A 20,295-nucleotide genomic window follows, 5' to 3' on the forward strand; every position below is an offset into this window, starting at 1 on the left:
GCTGAAACTTAGAGCTTAGCAAAGGCTTATGCTAACCAGCATTGAATTTTACAGCATCATGTGGAGCATATAAAGAGATTGTGTCATTACCATACAGAGCAGTGTCTTGTCAAACATTACAGTGTGAATACAACTAGAAATTGCATAAATGAAAACTCATGATTGATTGCGCTGACCAAGACTAGCTATACCACATTCAAGAAAATGTTGTTTTTGTTGCTTGTGAAGATTTGTTGCTATTTGTGCTATTGTGTACATTTGTTCAGGCAAACATGTTCCCTAACAAATTAGATAGGATGAATACAGAGGGGTGCTTTCTGATAGTTAAGGGTGAAATTAATGCTGATTTAATAAATAAATGTATCATTTTATAGGCTATTATATAATTGATATAGGCCTAATGGTAACACTTTACAATAAGGTTAATTAGTTAACATTAGTTAACTACTTTAGTTAACATGAACAATACTTCTACAGCATTTATTAATCTTAGTTAATGTTTATTTCAACATTTACTAATGCATTATCAAAATCAAAAGTTGTGCTTGTTAACATTAGTTAATGCACTGTGAATTAACATGAACTAACAATAAACGCCTGTATTTTCATTAACTAACATGAACAAAGATTAATAAATACTGTAATAAATGTATTGTTCATTGTTTGTTCATGTTAGTTAACACATTAACTAACATTAACTAATGGAACCTTATTGTAAAGTGTTACCAATATAATATACAAACATGTAAAATTATTAAACTCAAGTATCATTCTCATTATTTATCAAAGACAGCAAATGTCTGTCTGTTATCCTATGTACTCCTGTACGTTTGAAGCAAAATTATTGTACAAATTTATGAACCAAGACCTCTCGTCCAATCCGCTGAGACAAAGACTCATTTATATGCACGTGTCATGGATTTGAACCAATAGGGTGTCAGGGGGCGTGACCATTCCCTCAGCCGGTCTAATAGGTCTGTCTGCTTTTAGCTTACTCACAGTAGAATGGCGGCCGCTGCTTGCGGTCCTCGCGACTGTCCTAGGACTAATTCAGCCAAACCACACAAAGAACACCTGCGAAAAAGTCGGGATTCCCGTCGCAGACAAGCAGCACTGTTGTTTCTCACCAATATATCTTTGGACGGACGACCGGTTTATGACCTAAGCAATGGAATCGTTGGCCCCAGGGAAGCCGAGAGCCTGTGTGTGGATGTCGGCGCGGCGGCGGTGACGGGTCCCCCTCTGGCGACACCTATCAGCTACGGAACCTTCACCCAAGTGTCATCCATCAGCGGGGGAGCAGCGACCCCTCTACCGAGGACTAACACTTACCCTGGTCCTCTGAGCCCTCCTCCAGCATTTATTCAAGGGAGCTGCGACGTTTTCACGGAGGATGGACGAACAGATTCTTTGTCAGTCCAGGCACCCCCGCTTTCACCGACCTCTGGACCGCTGAATCCGTTTTCAGGATCCAGTAAATCACCCAGCCAATTCCCGGGCTCTAATCCTGTTCCTGATCCGCGCCAAAGGTGAGTTTTGTTTTGTCATGCAGGTTGGCAAACAATGACACTCGTTATTCTCTGGCTGGCATTGTATGCACAAATTACACCATTCATAACAAATATGGAGTAAATGTGTGATGCAACCTTCATTTGTACAGGTGGCATCTGTCATTAACAGTTGTGAATTTATATTTGTTTATGAAAGCTATGTTTATTCCCAAATCGTTTCACGGTTTTGTTTTTATGATATGTGGATAGAATGTTTATCTGGCCTGTTGTTTACCAGTGTTTACCTTCGATTATGACTTTTGAAGCAGTATTATAAACAGTACATATTACAATACGAGAAACAAAACAAAACAATAACAAATCTGTAAGAGGAATTACTGACTTCCGCCTTATTGTCTACAACTTTCATTTTCATCTTTGAAGAGAGGTATAGTTTTCTAGACATGAGTTTGACTGGAAATATTTCTGCGACATTTTTTTGAGACCTGTTAAGATGAATAGGTCGGGGTGGGACTCATAAAGACTTCTGTTTTCGAATAAATAACGGTTGCATTTTCTTTTGCAGTACTTTAAATGAAAAATGTTTGGAAAAATAAATCCAAAACCATAATGTGTATCTGTTCATTCGAGAATCAGACATTTCGTGTAATTAGATCTCAGATATTTACTGTGATTCTCGATAGGAACCGACTCATAAGAGTCATTCGTTCAGAAATCGGACTACTCTGGTCGCGCCATATGTTTTGTGATTCACTAAAAGAATCGAATTATAGGAGTCATTCATTGATTCATGAATCTGGCTATTTTGGGCGAAATTAAGGGACGTAATGAAATTAAAAACCAAAGAAGTTGTGAAAAAGCGTGTACTGTCTGATTGAACAAAGTTATTAATTAATCATTAAGAGTAACAGAAATGTTTGACAGTTATATGCAGGGTAATGAGTGAGCTCTCCATCCTATTTGCCTTTGCATTTGCCTTTAAAAGTCATTTGTAACTGTGACAACAGAGACAGTGATTAGGGAAACCCATAGAACAGATGGAAGGTTTATGATGATAAGATATCACTGCTGTCAGAGTAGATAATAAGGGGGCTGCTGAGTCAGTCAAAGAAGTATAGCCAAGGCCATCATCAACCAGTCATAACAAGCTTTATCTGCATGTAAACCGAGCCTCATGATCTCACTACAGTACATGTGCACATCATTTCCTGTTTGCCTTTTTTTGTTTCTTGCCTTTCATCTCTCTCCTGTTCTGTTCCCCCTCACCCTCTCATCTTTTTATGTAAGGTCTGCTGATGCACTGATGCTGGACAGGCGACCTTTAAGCCTTTATTTATAGTCAAAGGCTGAAAGATTATGCTTTTGCTTCAATTTAATCCATCACAGTTTTTCTCGAAGTGTATACAAATTGAAGTCACATGTATTTAGCTCTAAATTTTATTACATTCTTTCTTGTTGCAGGACACGTAACCTCTCTGGGTCTCCAGGGCCAAAGGTTTCCAAGAAGGTGCATTTCATCAAGAGTATGAGACAGTATGACACTCGAGGGAGCAGGTGAGATGGCAGGTGTGATATCGTTCGGGAAATATTTTCCCTGTGAGGAGGAGCTGTATTTGTTTTGTTATCTTTTTGAATAAATAATCTGTATATGCAAAATCAGTTTAGACCAGGGGTCTTCAAGCTTTTTCAAGCTAAGGAGCCTTAGAGCACAAATAAAACGGAGTTGCTTTTTGAGCCTGGCCAATAATAAGTTACCATAGTAACGTATTTGCAATTTTGCGTACTTTGATTCTTGCATTACAAAGCCAATTTAACTGTTACATAATCATTATTGATTCAAAATAATACACTACATATTAATTTGAATACCTTTTAATGAAGGAGGACAATGAAACATTTAATTTGAACTTCTTTTAACTTATAATTTTTTTAAATTAACTTATTAACTTTAGTTTTAAGTTAACTTAAATTTGTTGAATACCTTTTATTTTAATTTTATTTTATTTTTAGAAATTATTTCAAACAATAATTGTTCCTCTGTTGAAGACCCCTAATTTAGGCTGATCCTTTATTAGCACTTTCTATCAATTTTAGTTTTTTTTGTTTGTTTGTTTGTTTGTTTTTTAAATTAACAATCTTGTTTAATGCATTTTTATTTTATTTTTAATTTTCAGAAATTATTTTTAAATATAATTGGTCCTCTGTTAGGCTAGTCCTTTATTAGCACTTTCTTATAAATAACTTTTGTAGGATGGAGGCGCTCCGATAGTCCCATACTGGGCTCATGTCAGGTAAGGTGAATATAAAAAATAGATGCTGGTGAAGTGGATGCTGGACTGTTTCCTCAGGCAATAAAGTTCTTTGTTATATAACTGCTATTTTATTTTTAGAAATTATTTCAAACAATAATTGTTCCTCTGTTGAAGACCCCTAATTTAGGCTGATCCTTTATTAGCACTTTCTATCAATTTTAGTTTTTTTTGTTTGTTTGTTTGTTTGTTTTTTAAATTAACAATCTTGTTTAATGCATTTTTATTTTATTTTTAATTTTCAGAAATTATTTTTAAATATAATTGGTCCTCTGTTAGGCTAGTCCTTTATTAGCACTTTCTTATAAATAACTTTTGTAGGATGGAGGCGCTCCGATAGTCCCATACTGGGCTCATGTCAGGTAAGGTGAATATAAAAAATAGATGCTGGTGAAGTGGATGCTGGACTGTTTCCTCAGGCAATAAAGTTCTTTGTTATATAACTGCAGTGTGCTCTCATGCTAAGTGAAACAGTGCAGCTTCAGACGGACTCTGTGATTCCTTAGTTAACTTAATAACTGGCATAAGTACTCACTGAGATAATGCGGGATAGATATGTCTGCCTATACGAGGAACAACTGGGCTGAATTAAATTAATCTTGAATGGAACCTTATATAGAAATGGCATTTTCTGAAAGTAGAACTGCACCTTGGCAAGAACCATTAAAATGTAATGAAATTCAGTTACGTAAGATAAAAGCTTTCAAAAGTGTTTCCTCCCTGATTCCTTTTCTTTCTCCCTCCAACTTACTTTCCTCTTCTGGTAAAACGTGCCGTAAACCCAGTTGGCTCTTTTGACTTTTTTTTTTTTGCATTATAACATATGATTTATATACAACCTTATTTGTTGATGAATTTTATACAGATTTTTTTCAGAAGATAAAAAGACCAAGTGTTATTTTGATATGATCTTGTATTTTATGCAGAATTATACACCCCTCTTTTTTTTTTTTTTACCCAACATGCATTACATCATCAACCATGAAATCATGCCTTCACTTACATTCACCCCCAGCCTGTGCTGACCTGATAATTGTGATGTTGTTCAGCCCCCTGGGAAATGTGACGGGGTTTGTTGAAATTAGATTTGGTCCTGTTGACCAATCTGCTACGACATAGAAAGCTACATGCTGCTTTAATTTAATCATGAAGAATGGATTGACTTTTTTTTGGCTCATTTTGTCACCAATGTCATTCCAGGGCTATAAGATCTCCCATTTGCTTTGTGCTGCAACTTGTGACCCATATGCACTTGTTGTGGTGTAAACATGGCTGGTGTACTGATGTTGATGTTCTGTGTGCACTTGACATCTGTGTCCTGCAGGGTTGTGCTGATCTGTGCCAAGAGATCCCTGTGTGCTGCTTTCTCTGTATTGCCCTATGGAGAGAGTTATCACATCAGGTACAAAGCCACCACAGTCAGCCAAACAACTCATTTCATATCATGCAAACCCATACATGAGGGACGGACAAATCATCTGTTCTTTTCTTTCTACTTTTTTTTTTTGAAATATGATGTTCCAAATTAAATTAGCCTATTAATTTGTAATGGAAGAAAATATCTTGAGGGATTTTCACAAAGCCGGATGGTCAGTGTGAAAATTGCACTGATGTTTTCAAATAAATTATTTTCATGTACACTACTGTTAAAAAATGTGGGGTCAGTAAGATATTATTTAAAGAAATTAACACTTTTATTCAGCAAGGGTGCATTCAATTGATCAAAAGTGACCATAAAGACATTTATAAAAGTTTTCTGTTTCAAATTCTTGTTGTTCTTTTGAACTTTATATTCACCAAAGAATCATGAAAACAAAAACATCGCCAGATTTCTGCAAAAATATTTACAACTGTTTTCAACATAATAAAAAAAAATTTTTTTGAGAACCAAATCAGCATATTAGAATGATTTCTAAAGGGTCATGTGACACTGAAGACTGGAGAAATGGCTGCTAAAAATTCAGCTTTGCCATCACAGGAATAAATTGCATTTCAAAATATATTAAAACAGAAAACAGTTCTTTGTAGGGATATTTCTCAATATTACTGCTTTTACTGTATTTTTGATTAAATAAATACAGCCTTGGTGAGTAAAAGAGACTTCATTCAACATTAAATTCTTACCGACCCCAAACTTTTAAATTTGTCATATTTTATGATCTTCAGTTTACCTCACATGGTTTCATATCATGTGGGATCAAATTTTCCTTGATCTTTTAAAAAGGGATTTTGATGTAGTATGCAAATATGCTGTAATTCGCAAAACTCAAAACATCCTCCCCAGTCCAAAAAGAGCATTTTATTAAAGCTTTATTAAATTTTCTGAATTGGATACATAGGATAAATGTAACCCAACTGAAAATCAGCTGCATGAGTCTTAGAGGAGCAAAGCACTTTTTCACATTTGAAAAAAGGTGTTTCCTAATGGCACAGCAGAAAAAAAGAATAATTAAAAGGGACTGTAAAATTTACATTTTTACATTTGAAAAACCTCAACGTTTTAAGTGGACATCTGGGAAAATAATTAAATAATATAAATATATTATATGGCTCCATTAATGTAAGATTTAGATGTACATACATACAGTAAATAACATGCATAATGTGTCATCCAGCTTTGTGCAGAACTCCAAGTGAGTGATTAGATTTTGGTTTTGGCAGTCCAGAGATCACAGTGATTTGTCCACCTGTCATACACCCAATCACATAATTCACAGAAATATGATTTATTTAATTTTTTTATTTAGTCAGTGTGCTTTATCACTTCTTAAAGATGTGCTGCTGTATCATTTTAAGCTTTAATATAATGACGTACTGTATTTACAAATAGACCAGCTTATAAACCGTGAACTGCAGCCTGGTGCTAGTATATTAACAGACTCTGTTGGTGTCTTTTGCACCAGACAAACAGCAATAAGACAGAGGATTCTTTATCTCAATATTTGAATAAAAGAGATTATTTCAGTACAGGGAAGTGTTATTCAATTCTGATTATTAATAATTTATCTACCCTCTGCAGTGACTCTAAACTAGAAGCCCAGAGACAGAGACACTCTTCTGGTGGGGGAGTTGATATGGTCCCTGGACTGGAGGGAGTGGAGGTGGACTTTGGAAAGGTATTCCTCTAAGAAGATTGAGCAAAGACGTGATTATGTGCCTTAGAAACCTTCTTGTTTGTTTATTTGGTGTAGTATTGCTGTCTGTTTTAAAGCATCATTGTGCAAGGTGCAGTACCGGGTCACTGGGTGTGTGTTTTACGCAATGCATATGTTTGTGTTTATACTGATAGCCCTGGAATGTTTTGCATTGCAGACAGTATCATATGCCCGTTTTCTGCTTCCAACTAATGCCTTGGTCAGGCAGAAGAGCAGCGGCCCACCTGACATCTGTACAGCTCCGATGCCAGTGTCTCGCAACCGTATTAACGGGCAGAAGAACTTCACACCTTCTCGAATCAACAGCGCAGCTGGACAAGATACTAGTGTGTTACATGGTCAGATAATTATTTAAATATTATTACAATTTAAAACAACTGTTTTCTATTTTAATATATTTTAAAATGTAATTTATTCCTGTGATGGCAAAGCTGAATTTTCAGCAATCATTACTCAGTCTTCAGTGTCACATGATACTTCAGAAATCACTCTAATATGCTGAATTGCTGCCCAAGAAATTTTTTTTATTATCATCAATGTTGAAAACAGTTGTGTTGCTTAAAGGGGTCATATGATGCTGCTAAAAAGAACATTATTTTGTGTATTTGGTGTAATGAAATGTGTTTATGCGGTTTAAAGTTTAAAAAACACATTATTTTCCACATACTGTACATTATTGTTTCTCCTCTATGCCCCGCCTTTTTGAAACGCGTCGATTTTTACAAAACGCGTGGCAGAGTCTTAACTTTGATAAAGAATATCTCTTTGGTTTTGAGACTTTAGTCTTTGCAACTTTACAGATCTTCTTTATGCACCAAGAGCTTGTAACACTCCAAAGAGAAAGGAAAAATTGAAATTGCATCATATGACCCCTTTAATATTTTTGTGGAAACTGCATTTTGTTTCAGAATTATTTGATGAATGGAAAGTTCAAAAGCACAGCATTTATTTAAAATAGACATCATTTGTAACATTATGAATGGCTTAAAGGGGTCATATGATGCGATTTCAAGTTTTCCTTTCTCTTTGGAGTGTTACAAGCTGATTGTGCATAGATAAGATCCCTGAAGTTGCAAAGACTAAAGTCTCAAAACCAAAGAGATATTCTTTATCAAAGTTAAGACTCTGCCACGCCCCCCTAAAACGGCTCATTCTAACACGCCCCCACATATCTACCCCACTATGTGGATCTTTAAAAAAGCATCATATGACCCCTTTAACTCACTTTTGATAAATATAATGCATCCTTGCTGAGCAAACATATTAATTTCTTTAAAAAAAAAAGAAAAAACAGAAAAACAAATGTGTTTAATGTTGTAACTCTTGGTAGGTGTGGACGAGCTATCAGACTATGACCCCAACTTACTCAGTGACCCCCAGTGGCCTTGTGGGAAGCACAAGCGAGTCTTAATTTTCGCATCTTATGTGGTAAGCTCCTTGATTGAACAGTTTGAACCAACACCGTTTCAATAATCTCTTCTAACATGATGCCAATGAAAAGGCTTTGCAAGGACATCTGAGTTGCACTACAGCATGATAGTGATTCATAATCCTTGAACCCAGTTTATGACCTATATCAGATCACATCAGCATGTCATGTGATTACCCTAAGGGTTACCCATAAAGGCATGAAGCATGATATCTTATGTATCACAGCTGACTAGGCTCTAGCTGTAAAAGTTGAATATTCAGTCACCAGTGTTTTAGCAGCCATAAAAAAAACATTTTTTTTACGACACCTATAATATGACTCTCCTTGTCCCCTCCAGACTACAGTTATTGAGTATGTGAAACCGTCTGACTTGAAGAAAGACATGAATGAGACATTCAAGGAGAAGTTTCCTCACATAAAGCTGACACTCAGCAAAATCAGAAGGTAAAGTTTTTATGTAAACTAAAATGGTTAAATACTTCATTTGTTTTGGTTTAGGACCATGTCTGTTAGGAAATTTAATTGTGCATGTTTATTTCTTATATTTCTATGTGTAGACTTACCATCATCTTTAAAAACAAATCTTGCAAATCTCAAAAAGAATATGTATTTTTCATACTGTACTTTATAATGTTGAGATGCCTAAATTTGCTTTAAAGCTATTAATTTTATTTCCAATGTTTTGTTTTGTTTTGTTTTTACACAAAATGATATTGAATTGAATATTAATATTGACCATTTTTCAGTTATCGGCTACAGTTAAAAAATTATCGACTTATTGTATCAGACAGAAATTTACTGAGTGCATATCTAGTTTAATAGAAAACATGTTAACACAGGAAAGAAATGGTGCCCATGAAGCTATTTTTATGGGGTCTTTTAGCACATAGCACTATCACAATCACATTTTAGATTTGGCTGAATGAATTAACATACAACATGGGCATCTTGTTAATTGGTCCTAATTAAGTTCACAAACTACTACTTCTCCTCTATTTAATGTCCACCACAGTTTGAAAAGGGAGATGCGCACGGTGAGCGAAGAGTGTGGCCTACAGCCGGTTACCATAGCAATGGCTTATGTTTACTTTGAGAAGCTGGTTCTGCAAGGGAGGCTGAACAAGCACAACCGAAAGCTGGTGTCTGCTGCTTGCGTTTTATTAGCTGCCAAGATCAGTAGCGACCTCAAGAAACAAGAGGTCAAGCAGCTGATCGATGTAAGTGTCTTACTGCTTTGGATGTTCATTTAATTCAGAGACTTAACTGTTCTTTATAGGTATATGTGACCCTGGACCACAAAACCAGTCTTAAGTCGCTTGGGTATATTTTTAGCAATAGCCAAAAATACATTGTATGGGTCAAAATTATCGATTTTTCTTTTATACCAAATATCATTAGGATATTAAGTAAAGATCATGTTCCATGAAGATATTTTGTAAATTTCCTACCATAAATATATCAAAACGTAATTTTTGATATTTTCTCAGTATTTAGATTTTTTTTTTGCACCCTCAGATTCCAGATTTTCAAAGAGTTGTATCTAGGCCAGATATTGTCCTATCCTAACAAACCATACATCAATGGAAAGCTTATTTATTCAGATGATGTATAAATCTCAATTTCAAAAAATTCTCCCTTATGACTGGTTTTGTGGTCCAGGGTCACATATGCTTCATGTTTTCTTGGTCATATTATTTTTTTAATATGATTTATGTACTGACTTTCCCTCTCTCTTTCACCCAACCCATTTCTTCTCTTTTTTGATCTGCCTGATCCTGAACAGAGGTTGGAGGAGCGTTTCCGAATAAATAGCAAGGAGTTGATTTCCCTGGAGTTCACGGTTCTGGTTGCCTTGGAGATGGCACTCTACCTCCCAGACAGCAAGGTCATGCCTCACTATCGCAGACTTGTGCAGCAGGGCTGAAATGGAGAGGGCCCTTAAAGGATAGTTCACCCAAAAAATTAAAACTCTGTCATAATTTACTCGCCCTGATATTGTTCAAAACCTGAATGTCTGTCTTTCTTTCTTTCTTTTTTTTTTTGCAGAACACAAAAGAAAATATTTTTAATAATGTTGATAACCAAACGTTTTGGTTCCCATTGGTTTCCATTCTTGAAATATATTTTACTTAGGTTTCACTGAACAAAGTAAGTCATACAGGTTTGGAACAACATGAGGTTGAGAAAATGATGACAGAATTTTCATTTTGGGGTGAACTATCCCTTTAAGAGCTGCCTGTAGACCATAGAGATGACGCTCTTGTGTTATGGCAGTTCGGGAAGGTTATTTGTATTATTTATTGATTAAATAGATAAATGGAATTTTCTTAGCACTCCATCTTCACTTGTTTATGTCCTTCATGGAACTGATTTTATCAATCAAACACATTTATGGAGAGGCTTACTTTAAAGGAACACTCCACTATTTTTGAAAATAAGCAAATTTTCCAACTCCTCTAGAGTTAAACAGTTGAGTTTTACCGTTTTCGAATCCATTCAGCCGATCTCCGGGTCTGGCGGTAGCACTTTTAGCTGTAGCTTAGCATAGATCATTGAATCTGATTAGACAAAAATGATTTGCTCAAAAATGACCAAATGTCCAAATGACCTATATGACCAAATGACCTTTATTTTTGACCAAATGACCTATAGCGCCTGAAAATAGTCCCCAGCACGCTCCCTGTGCAAGCAGGTGGTCACGTTGGTTAAGTTAGCCTATTTTCAGGCTCTGCGTAATATCATTGCGCCTGCTGCACCCATCGGCCTAGAAAATCGCAGCTTTTCATTTTCCGTCGGTCTTAGTACACGTTGTAACTACAGAACAGTTTTCAATGGGAAAAATATAGAAACTCTTTGGTCATTTTTGAGCGAGATGCTAACGGTCTAATCAGATTCAATGATCTATGCTAAGCTACAACTAAAAGTGCTACCGCCAGACCCGGAGATCGGCTGAATGGATTCGAAAACGGTAAAACTCAACTGTTTAACTCTAGGGGAGTTGGAAAATGAGCCTATTTCCAAAAATAGTGGAGTGTTCCTTTAAGCACTGATCATTTTTATCCATTTATTTCTTTTTATTTTTTAATACCACAAATGCTTATTAACCACCATAGATCAAAGCTTTTTCTAACGCACAACTTTATTTATGCAATATTTTATTTATGGACATTAATTTTATTAGAATTCATAATTTATGAATACTGAATATATTTTTAATGTCTTTTCACATAGGTGTTTTTTTTTCTTCCCTTTTTGATGAGTTTTCGGGTATGTGTGGCATTCCGATGCGTATCCAGCCAGGCACTCTATGTTAGAGATGACATTTAACGGGCACATTGTGCTTTTATCTCTTTCTCTCTTTTTTTTAAGTCATCTAACATTTACCAGCTTGGCTGTGGTTTAACAGTGATGTAATGTTCTTTTAGACACTCCGCAATTAATTTTAGGTAGTGTTGAATGTAAAGAAGTATTTTGAATATGTGAGTGCCATTTTAAACAGTTAATCAAATGTTTAGAGAAACTAAACTGTTTACCACTTGTCTTTTCTTATAGATGCAAGTGTTTTTGAATGTCTTGACAGAAGTCTTAGGTTATGGTTTTCTCAGTATCAATGCACAGCTGTGACAATTACAGTGATGAAATATTTCATTTTTTTGCATCCTACTGTGTCCTATTTATCTTATGTGCAACATTGATTGAGCACGTTTCAAACAGTACAGTAGGTTTTACAAATAACTCCACATCTGTATATTAAACTGTTGTGTATTTGGTCACAGAGGAAACGCCACCTCCTTTGACCGAGTGAGTCTGTTTTGTGTTGTGCAGTGTTGAATATGACCTAACCTTTCTGAGTCTTCTTGGTTAGTGTTCATACAATATCGTCTTATATTTTATCTCTGATATTCTTCTTTGGAAATGTTTATACACCATAAGAGTGGCCTATGTTTACTTTCAGAACCTGGACAGTATCACAGTGTGCAGCATTACCAGAAATATGCAACATTGTTTTTACATCTGAATTTTGGAATTTATTTTTTATTTTTTGGACTGAGAAACAGAAGCACATATCTAGTGGTGATCCTTTTTAACGTGATGGCTCTGTATGGTGCATTTGCTGCTTTCCCTCAGGGATTCAGACTGGTCAAAATTCACATTTCTGAGACAAATTATCAACTATGAGAGGGTATTTGAATTGGAGAGAAGTGTGGGTAATCGTACATCACTATTCCTTCAAAGTGTAAATCTTTACTCAGCGTTGAAGAATGAAGTGCCTTTTCTATTACATTTGTCAGTATGGTTCTGCTGCCATACCGTTTTTCACACATCTTGTCTTTTTAATCTTTTTGATACCGAGTAATCACACATCTTGACACGTTATGAATGTGACAATAGATCCGGCTGGAAAAGCGTGTGACATATTGATTGAAATCTCACTGTATGTGAACACATTCACTCCTGTGATACTGTCGCGGAAGCTTCGAGGATGTGGAAGGGTACAAGCACTGTGAGGGAATCCTGTGACCTTCTGCATGAGAATACTGTGTTTTTTGTGAGTGTTTGTTTATGAATTTCTTCCAAAAGATTTATTTTTCAAAACTGTCTATTTTAGCAGTAGGTCATAGAATGATGTGAAGATAGTTTGCACTGCTTGATTAAACGCCAACAGGGTTAACACTGAACCGGAAACCACAGTATGTTGGTGTTTATTGGGCGGCATGGCTTTAGTTTGGACTGAACTGTTCACAGGGTCCTATCTGTTGCACTGTGTAGATGCTGTGTTTTTGTCATTTTTTCTATTTGCATTTATAAAGAGGTCTTTAATTGTTTCACTCGTCTGTGAAGTTTTTGTCAATTTATACACCCCCAAAAAATATTTACCTGTTGATGCAAGTTTCTTTATTTGGAAAAGGGTTTTAATAACAGTAAAATACCTGATTAAAAGAAATTAGAAATTTCTATTGTTCAGACACACAGGTTAGTCCCACCCCAATGCCATTAGTAAAGCAAGAAGTAGCTATGTGAGGCCGCTCAAACAGAGAAATGTTGAAAGCACCACACTGCACATTAAACTTGGCATATTCACTCTAATTCACCCTATCTATTTTGTACATATTTTTGATGTACATCACAATATGGAAAAAAACTTCTGTCGCTACTTCTGTTACAATGCGACTGGGACAGGATTAGTTGTTTAAAGGGATAGCTCACCCCAAAATTCTGTTATCATTTACTCACCCACCCTCATGTCATTCCAAACCCATAAGACTTTGGTTAATCTCTGAAACCGAAGTCCAGGTGAATGAATGAAGTAAAACATCTGAAAAAGTTGTAAAACAAATGCTTATGAATCAAGCAGTTTAATCCAGTCTTGTGAAGAGATATTGCTTTGTCTACACTTTTGGTTATTTTGATTTTCAACTGAGGGACAGAAACCTCTCAGGTTTCATTAAAAATATCTCAACTTGTGTTTTGAAGATAAACTAAAATCTTATGGGTTCAGATTCAGAATGACTCAAGGGCGAGTAAACGACAATAATTTTCATTTTTGAGTGCGCTGTCCCTTTAACATAAAAATACACAGATCACCCTTAACATCACATTTAGCTTGACAACATGATGCTTTGGAAGCTCTACAGTAAGAAATGTTCAACTGATGAAGGCAGCTCATGTAGAGAGTTGCCTAATCCAAACTCATGTCCTCATCATCTTTCTTGTCTCCTCCTTCGTTCGACTTCCCTTGACCTTCCATGGCCTTGGCAAATGCTTCCACATCTACAAAAAATTGAGAAAAACTTCAGCCATTCTATCCATTATAAGTATGACCTTTTCTTTCCTGAAGTCTCAGTTTTTTTATTACGCGATTTATGTAAATCTAACCAAAAACAATTGTCTAGATAGATATATTAGATTAGATCCAATTTTGCCCTTGTAAGGTCATTCTGTATAAACTACAGACTTAACAGAAGGATGTCTGGGAGAGAGAAATGTGCATATAAATGCATGTGAAAGTATAAACAAGGGTGTTTAGAAAGTGTTTCAGCTGGAATGAACCAGATTAGTTTGTGTACATTTGAAATATACTGACCTCCTTTATTGGCTGCCTCTACAGCTTCAGTAGGTAATCCAAACTGATTCATCAAAGGCCCCAACTGCCCCGATGCTAGCGCACTGCTGAACATACTCATAGCCTACACAACCCAGAAAGAGTGCTGATGAATATTAGAAGATTTATTCTAAAAAATAATCATGTCCAAGAGCAGATATGCTAACAAACTTGTTCTTGAAATTAGTTTACTAAGTGTAGACAAATTGGCGCTGCACTAAAATTTCATCAAACAAAAATATTCAATCTAAATAGTAAAAAAAAAAAGCTTTGGCCAAAATCATTGACTGAAACCATGACATTTAATTAGCACTTCTCTGACTTCTACGCACTTCTTCTGTGTTTTGACTCTGTCAGTGTCTATTTCATACACAAAATGTGGACTAGCTACAGGTATAAACATGTCAGCAGTGAGGACGCACTTCACCTGATCAAAAATGATGCTAGAGTAGCATTATGTAAATTGTTTTTGGATGACATATCAAAATGTGATTCATTGCTGAAGAATTTTTACTACAACAGGTTTATCACCTGAGAACAGGACACCCTGAACAACATAAACAGTTCAATTACCCAGTTAAGCAAATTTAATAACCCTTTATTTAACTTTATTTTCGTGTTTGATTTCAGACTAAATTAAAACTTTGGGTGTTTCAATAAAAAAAAATCAATTTCTATACATCACTATATGCAATAGTCAAACCTGCTGAAACTGCGGCGAGGTGAGAGTGTTTTGAAGTTCTTCTGTGCTTTGAGGGAGGGATTCTCCAGATGGGAGGTACGGCAGGAGCCTCTGCTGCACTTCTGCATTAGCGAGAATAGGGGCCATGACCTCAGGGGTCAAAACACTGGCAAGGTCCACTGACCAAAAGACAGTTGACATGTCAGCATGTAATCCTAGATTTTACTTACAGTGGTTTTATAGAACTAACATCATGATCTCACCTTGTCCTGCTGTAGGCACATTCATTGTTGCTAAGATGCTCTGCAGGTCACTCAGTTGGATGGGCTGAGATGGGCTGGTGGCTCCGGCAGAGAGAGCAGGGCCTGCAGGTGTGCTGGGGTCGGCTGCGGGTGAGGCTGCGACTGTTGCAGATGGGGTCATGGGTGTGGTTGGAACTTGGGAGGAGCCGAGCCGTGTGGGGGCTGAGGTGGATGATGGAGTGATGGCAGTGGACTGACTACGAGAGCTAAAGATGAAAGAATATTTCAATTGTCATTGCATTTAGTACAACCAGCCACATCCAAGCTTCTACCGGGTGTTACCTGGAAGATGAGCTGCTAGTAGCTGGAACTCCACTTCCCAGCAGGCTGGCTAGACCTGGTCCTGCCAGAGCCCCCAGACCGCCTGCAGACCAAATAAAAATTAATTATGTTACACTGATAACCTTGTAAAAATGCTATGCATGTTCGTCTGGGTTCATGTACTTTATATACGGAACTTATTTATTTTAGATGCAATTTGATCATCAGAAGATACAAGGGGTCAAGATTTTGCTAGTTAGGATGGGCCAGTTAGCCTCTGTTGTGTAGGGTATCAGACCGAATCAGACAATTTAAGATTTGATCAAGAACATAGTTGAAACACGAGGAGCCCATTTTAACCTCATTGAGGAGCTAAATTCAAGGGTTAATTAAGTGATTGATGGTTGTTCATGTTCAATTGCACATATTGCTGTAAACTTGGGATTTCACATTTTCATCCTCTTAAACTAATTATTTCCTCACTTTCTCTCTTTCTGCAACTTGTGTGAATGCGTGTGTTTATGTGTTAGATTAGTTTATATGTCTTAGATTTATCCAATAAAGCCTTATTTATATTGAAAAGAGAAGTATCTTGTGTTTTGTGCTTACAAGTTAATGTCTTAAACAAACGATCTTGTTACTATGCTTTAAAATCTTAAATGATTCCCTTTGAGCTAAATTGACCTGCTTCCCTTACAGTTGGTAGACAGAATAGCAGCAAATGCATTTTTGGTATAGTTGACATCCATTCAAAAGTAGTTGTGTATTCTGATGACAAAAATGTATTGGAGTCAACAGTGATGGACAGTGCTCTGACACATGGCATGCGCTTCTTTTTCACACATTGCTTCCTGTTAAGTCTCCTCTGTCCTATACAAAAAAGGCAAAAATGCAAAAAAAACAAAAAAAAAGACACAAAAAAAAGTCAAATGGCAGTCTTAATTTAGTATTATTTATATAGTATTTATTATCATTATAGTATTAATGGTATTTATTTATTAATGTTTTGAATTAGCTTTTATTTATTTTCAGTTTTCAATTTTAATTTTAGTTTAAAGTGCCCCTATCTTATCAATAATACATCCTATTATAATACTGATAGTGCTCCACTCTGTTCTAAAAATAAAGAATCAGAAGAGATCAAGTTGTTTTACACTTATGTTAGCGAACCGGACCCACAGCTTGGTATTAAAGACCTAAACAATAATGCCATATGCGTTAGCCGAACACAGACATAGAGTACTGATAAAGCACTGCAGTTTGTAAACCAACGTATTGCTCCATATAGACATTCTATATTAATCAACACATTTCTAGACAATAGCGGGCCCACAGCTGATTAGCAGAACTATAACGTGAGTTAGCCAGAGAGACCAACGGCTGCACTGACTGTATTCACAACACAACACACAAAACTACATATTTTGCACGCTGGACAGAACATTACAGCAACAATTATTAATCATACTTAATCATACTTTCAGGTTGTGATTCGGAGGAGCAAGCTGTCCAAACAAACTGGGCACTGACTCATCTTTTAAGGACATCCGGTTTACGAATCCCATAATGAACTCGCAGAGATTGCGGAAGTGAAATGACGGGAACACAGCAACACATTGGGATTATACTGTTGTGGTATTGTAGTAAAGATTAATTTTAACCACTGATTCTTCACAGCCTCATCCTTTGGAAGTGAAAATAAACCGAAATCACTTACACAGCGCAGAGCACAGCGTCTTCTCGACATTACTTTATCCACACGAACAAGCTACAGCGTTTGAGGTTTGTTTTTTGCGGGATGTCCACACAGAACGTAGGCGGGCATTATGCAAATGTATTAACTTGTGACATACGAACTTTGCGGAAATAGGACTCAAATTTACAATGACTCGTTTCAGCAGTTCAGAGTCAACTCTTTTGAGAGACAATAAATGTATTTATGATGCACTTACTACTTTGCATTTTTACATTCACATCAAGCTACATTACACACTGCATGAAAAGTAATTTTCAAAAATCCATAACGGGCACTTTAAATTTTAATAATTATATTGTGTGTTTTTGTTATTTTATTATTTTTGTCTGTTTTTAAAATATTTCTATTTATCTTTCATTTATTTTTATTTCAGATTTGAGTAATTTTAATACTTCAACAAACTTATTTCAGTTAGTTGCCAAGGCAACATTTCTGCATTCATTTGTTTAATATCTAATATTTCTAATAATATCTAATATTTATGTTTTTATTTTATTTTTATTTCAGCTTTATTTTAATTACCAAACACAATTTTAATAGCTTAATAATAGCTTTTGTTTACAATAACAACACGGTCATAGAGAGATCAGAAAATAAAGCAGCATAATAACTCACCTAGTCCTCCGAGTCCAGTTGGTCCTATGAGTTGCATCAGTTGGTTGTGACTCATATTACCAAGAAGACTCTGAAGGCCACCTTCACCTGGGGAATAATGTTAAAGTATCAGTGGTGAGACTCTTAAGAAAACAATTGCAAGACCTAATTTTCAACACAATAAATTATTTTCCTACCACTATGATCATTATTAAGGAAGGAATGAAAAACTCAAAGTGTGTGTGTGTGTGCCAAGTGTATTATAACAGAAAAAATACACACTTCAGCTTTAAGATGAGTGTTTAGGAAGGGTATCAGTGCATTGGACAAAAATACTTCAGAAATACCTCCAAGAGCAGACAGTTCATGGCTGCTGCTGCCTCCACTCCCCAGAGTACCAGGTATTGGTGGGTTGTTGAGGTATTCATTCACTTTCCTGCAGTACTCCTCATCTTTATCTGTCTTAGGCTCCTGAAAGGTCAAATAGGGATGATCGCAGAAGATGTATTTCAGTTAATATTTACAATACATTTTTAAAGGGCAATATCAGATGCCAGAAGGCTCTCAGCCTGGCCTACCTGCAACCAAAAGAAGAGTCTTTTGGAGCCAGCTTTAAATTTAAGCACAAAAACACGGCCCGTGGTGCACTGATTGACCTTCTTGAACTCACAGTCATCAGGGAAAATGATCAGGTCCTTGTAAAAGGAAAATTGAAATGAAAATTGAAATATTTTTAGGATCAGCATTACAAAGGAATTTTGAATATTCAAAGCTGTTTATATGAGCGTGTACTAACATCCTCCGCATTCCCCGTGGATCTGTCCTTCCAGCAGAAGTGGATGAGCGAATCGTCTGTCTGCTGAATGTACAAAAGTCCTTTGCGCTTATCCGGGGTCACGGTGCTGCCCTTCAGGGTCATTTTTCCTGCACGGAACTCCACCAAGTATTTGCTTGATAAGCCCCGGGATCCGGACACCAAGCTAGGGAACAAAGCTCCCGACGACATCTGTCGCAACAAAGAAAGTACAGGTAAGTTTGTCCCAGGGAGGGAAATTAAAATTTTTGAGCAGCTATATAATGTATAGAAGTAAAAAATATATATATTTAAAATATATTAAATTATAATACTGTACTTTTTTTATTATTTGGCTATTTGTGCTGTATAAACAAAACTATAACAAATGTAAACTATAAAACAGTAGTTTCACAATTTCTTGTAAGGGATCAATTCTGTGTTTATATAGCTACTAACATCCCTCACATTTCAAGTGGAGTATATATAGGCCTGTATAGTTATTATTTACTAACGTTACGTCTTCAAAGTTACAATTACTGTTATTCAGGTAAATTACCAATAATAATATATTATGAAATCTTTCACAGTCTAATAATCATTCAAGTGTTTTTTTTTTTTTAGTAACGGCTAATACACACAAATCCCGATAAATCATGGAGAGAAATTGATAACAATTAACCAAATACTTTAGTCACAATACTGTCAAGCACAAATGATTAGCATCCTTATCTTAGAGCATCACTGTCCGAGATGCATCAGTCTGTTGCCTATTTCAATGCAGTAAATGTACAGGAAAGTGATAATATACGACCATATATCACATTATCATTAAAGTGAAGTGAGAATAAAATTAGTTAGTAACTAATCTATGATTATATGAGCAACTGATCCGCAGCTAAACCCGAAGCTAACACTACGAGTACTGAGGAAACCATTTAAAACAAAAAAGGTCCATGCTTTAAAACACTGGCTTCTACATTACACATCTATAAATGCAGTACTGACGAATGTGTGTGGTGATTGTGGTATATGACAAACATAAAACTTACATTTCTCTCTCTTTCTAGTCAAATTCTAAGAATTCTTTCACTTTTCTGATGTCGAGTCGACCAACCTCTAGTCCTCTACTAGCAGAAGGGGCGGGGCTTACGTTCGATTGGTGGAGGTTTCTTCATCCTTTGCTCTGATTGGTGGTTGCACATGTCGATATGACAACACAAATAACGCTGTTATGAGTTTGTCAAAGACAGACTGGAGTGATAAGTGTAACCTTTTAGAGGTGTTAAATTACATTTTCACCACTGTTAAAACATTTTAGATCGACTTACTTGACTTTGCTAGGCAAATATGTTACTTGTCTAGCTTGTTCTGTCTTGCATGAACAATTCAATAAT

At 36.0% G+C, this 20,295-nt stretch overlaps 2 protein-coding genes across 4 annotated transcripts; one reads left to right on the forward strand and one right to left on the reverse strand.

Moving 5' to 3' along the window:
* Positions 1–1,005: 1,005 nt before the first annotated feature.
* Positions 1,006–13,233, forward strand: LOC107756377 (CDK5 and ABL1 enzyme substrate 2-like). 2 transcript variants are annotated; one of them, XM_016573434.1, is made up of 10 exons: positions 1,006–1,529; positions 2,973–3,065; positions 5,145–5,222; positions 6,840–6,936; positions 7,133–7,313; positions 8,306–8,403; positions 8,745–8,851; positions 9,420–9,624; positions 10,191–10,292; positions 11,639–13,233. In XM_016573434.1, exons 1-10 carry the CDS (start codon positions 1,006–1,008, stop codon positions 11,732–11,734), a joined length of 1,581 nt encoding a protein of 526 aa, XP_016428920.1. In that variant the 3' UTR covers positions 11,735–13,233. The 2 variants fall into 2 exon arrangements, with proteins under 2 accessions (XP_016428920.1, XP_016428921.1); XM_016573435.1 differs by lacking the exon at positions 11,639–13,233 and having other exon boundaries at positions 10,191–10,411.
* A 56-nt stretch (positions 13,234–13,289) lies between these two features.
* Positions 13,290–20,034, reverse strand: LOC107756378 (proteasomal ubiquitin receptor ADRM1-like). 2 transcript variants are annotated; one of them, XM_016573437.1, is made up of 10 exons: positions 19,951–20,034; positions 18,902–19,111; positions 18,684–18,800; positions 18,453–18,576; positions 18,138–18,213; positions 15,777–15,860; positions 15,456–15,700; positions 15,214–15,371; positions 14,493–14,595; positions 13,290–14,179 (listed from the first exon to the last, which is right to left on the reverse strand). In XM_016573437.1, exons 2-10 carry the CDS (start codon positions 19,109–19,111, stop codon positions 14,088–14,090), a joined length of 1,209 nt encoding a protein of 402 aa, XP_016428923.1. In that variant the 5' UTR covers positions 19,951–20,034; the 3' UTR covers positions 13,290–14,087. The 2 variants fall into 2 exon arrangements, with proteins under 2 accessions (XP_016428923.1, XP_016428922.1); XM_016573436.1 differs by having other exon boundaries at positions 15,777–15,858; positions 18,127–18,213.
* Between the last annotated feature and the right edge of the window lie 261 nt (positions 20,035–20,295).

This window comes from Sinocyclocheilus rhinocerous, unplaced genomic scaffold (genome assembly GCF_001515625.1).
Source record: "Sinocyclocheilus rhinocerous isolate Xijiao unplaced genomic scaffold, SAMN03320098_v1.1 scaffold712, whole genome shotgun sequence".
NCBI lineage: Eukaryota > Metazoa > Chordata > Actinopteri > Cypriniformes > Cyprinidae > Sinocyclocheilus > Sinocyclocheilus rhinocerous.

Bases quoted from the DNA above. Each gene is read 5' to 3' on its own strand.
- LOC107756377 (XM_016573434.1), top strand. From the start codon at position 1,006: ATGGCGGCCGCTGCTTGCGGTCCTCGCGACTGTCCTAGGACTAATTCA. The intron at 1,530-2,972 runs GTGAGTTTTGTT...TTCTTGTTGCAG, and splicing joins GTTCCTGATCCGCGCCAAAG to GACACGTAACCTCTCTGGGT. The intron at 7,314-8,305 runs GTCAGATAATTA...AACTCTTGGTAG, and splicing joins AGATACTAGTGTGTTACATG to GTGTGGACGAGCTATCAGAC.
- LOC107756378 (XM_016573436.1), bottom strand. From the start codon at position 19,111: ATGTCGTCGGGAGCTTTGTTCCCTAGCTTGGTGTCCGGATCCCGGGGC. The intron at 15,701-15,776 runs GTAACACCCGGT...TTTCATCTTTAG, and splicing joins ACTAGCAGCTCATCTTCCAG to CTCTCGTAGTCAGTCCACTG. The intron at 14,596-15,213 runs GTTTGACTATTG...TGGGTTGTGTAG, and splicing joins CCTCGCCGCAGTTTCAGCAG to GCTATGAGTATGTTCAGCAG.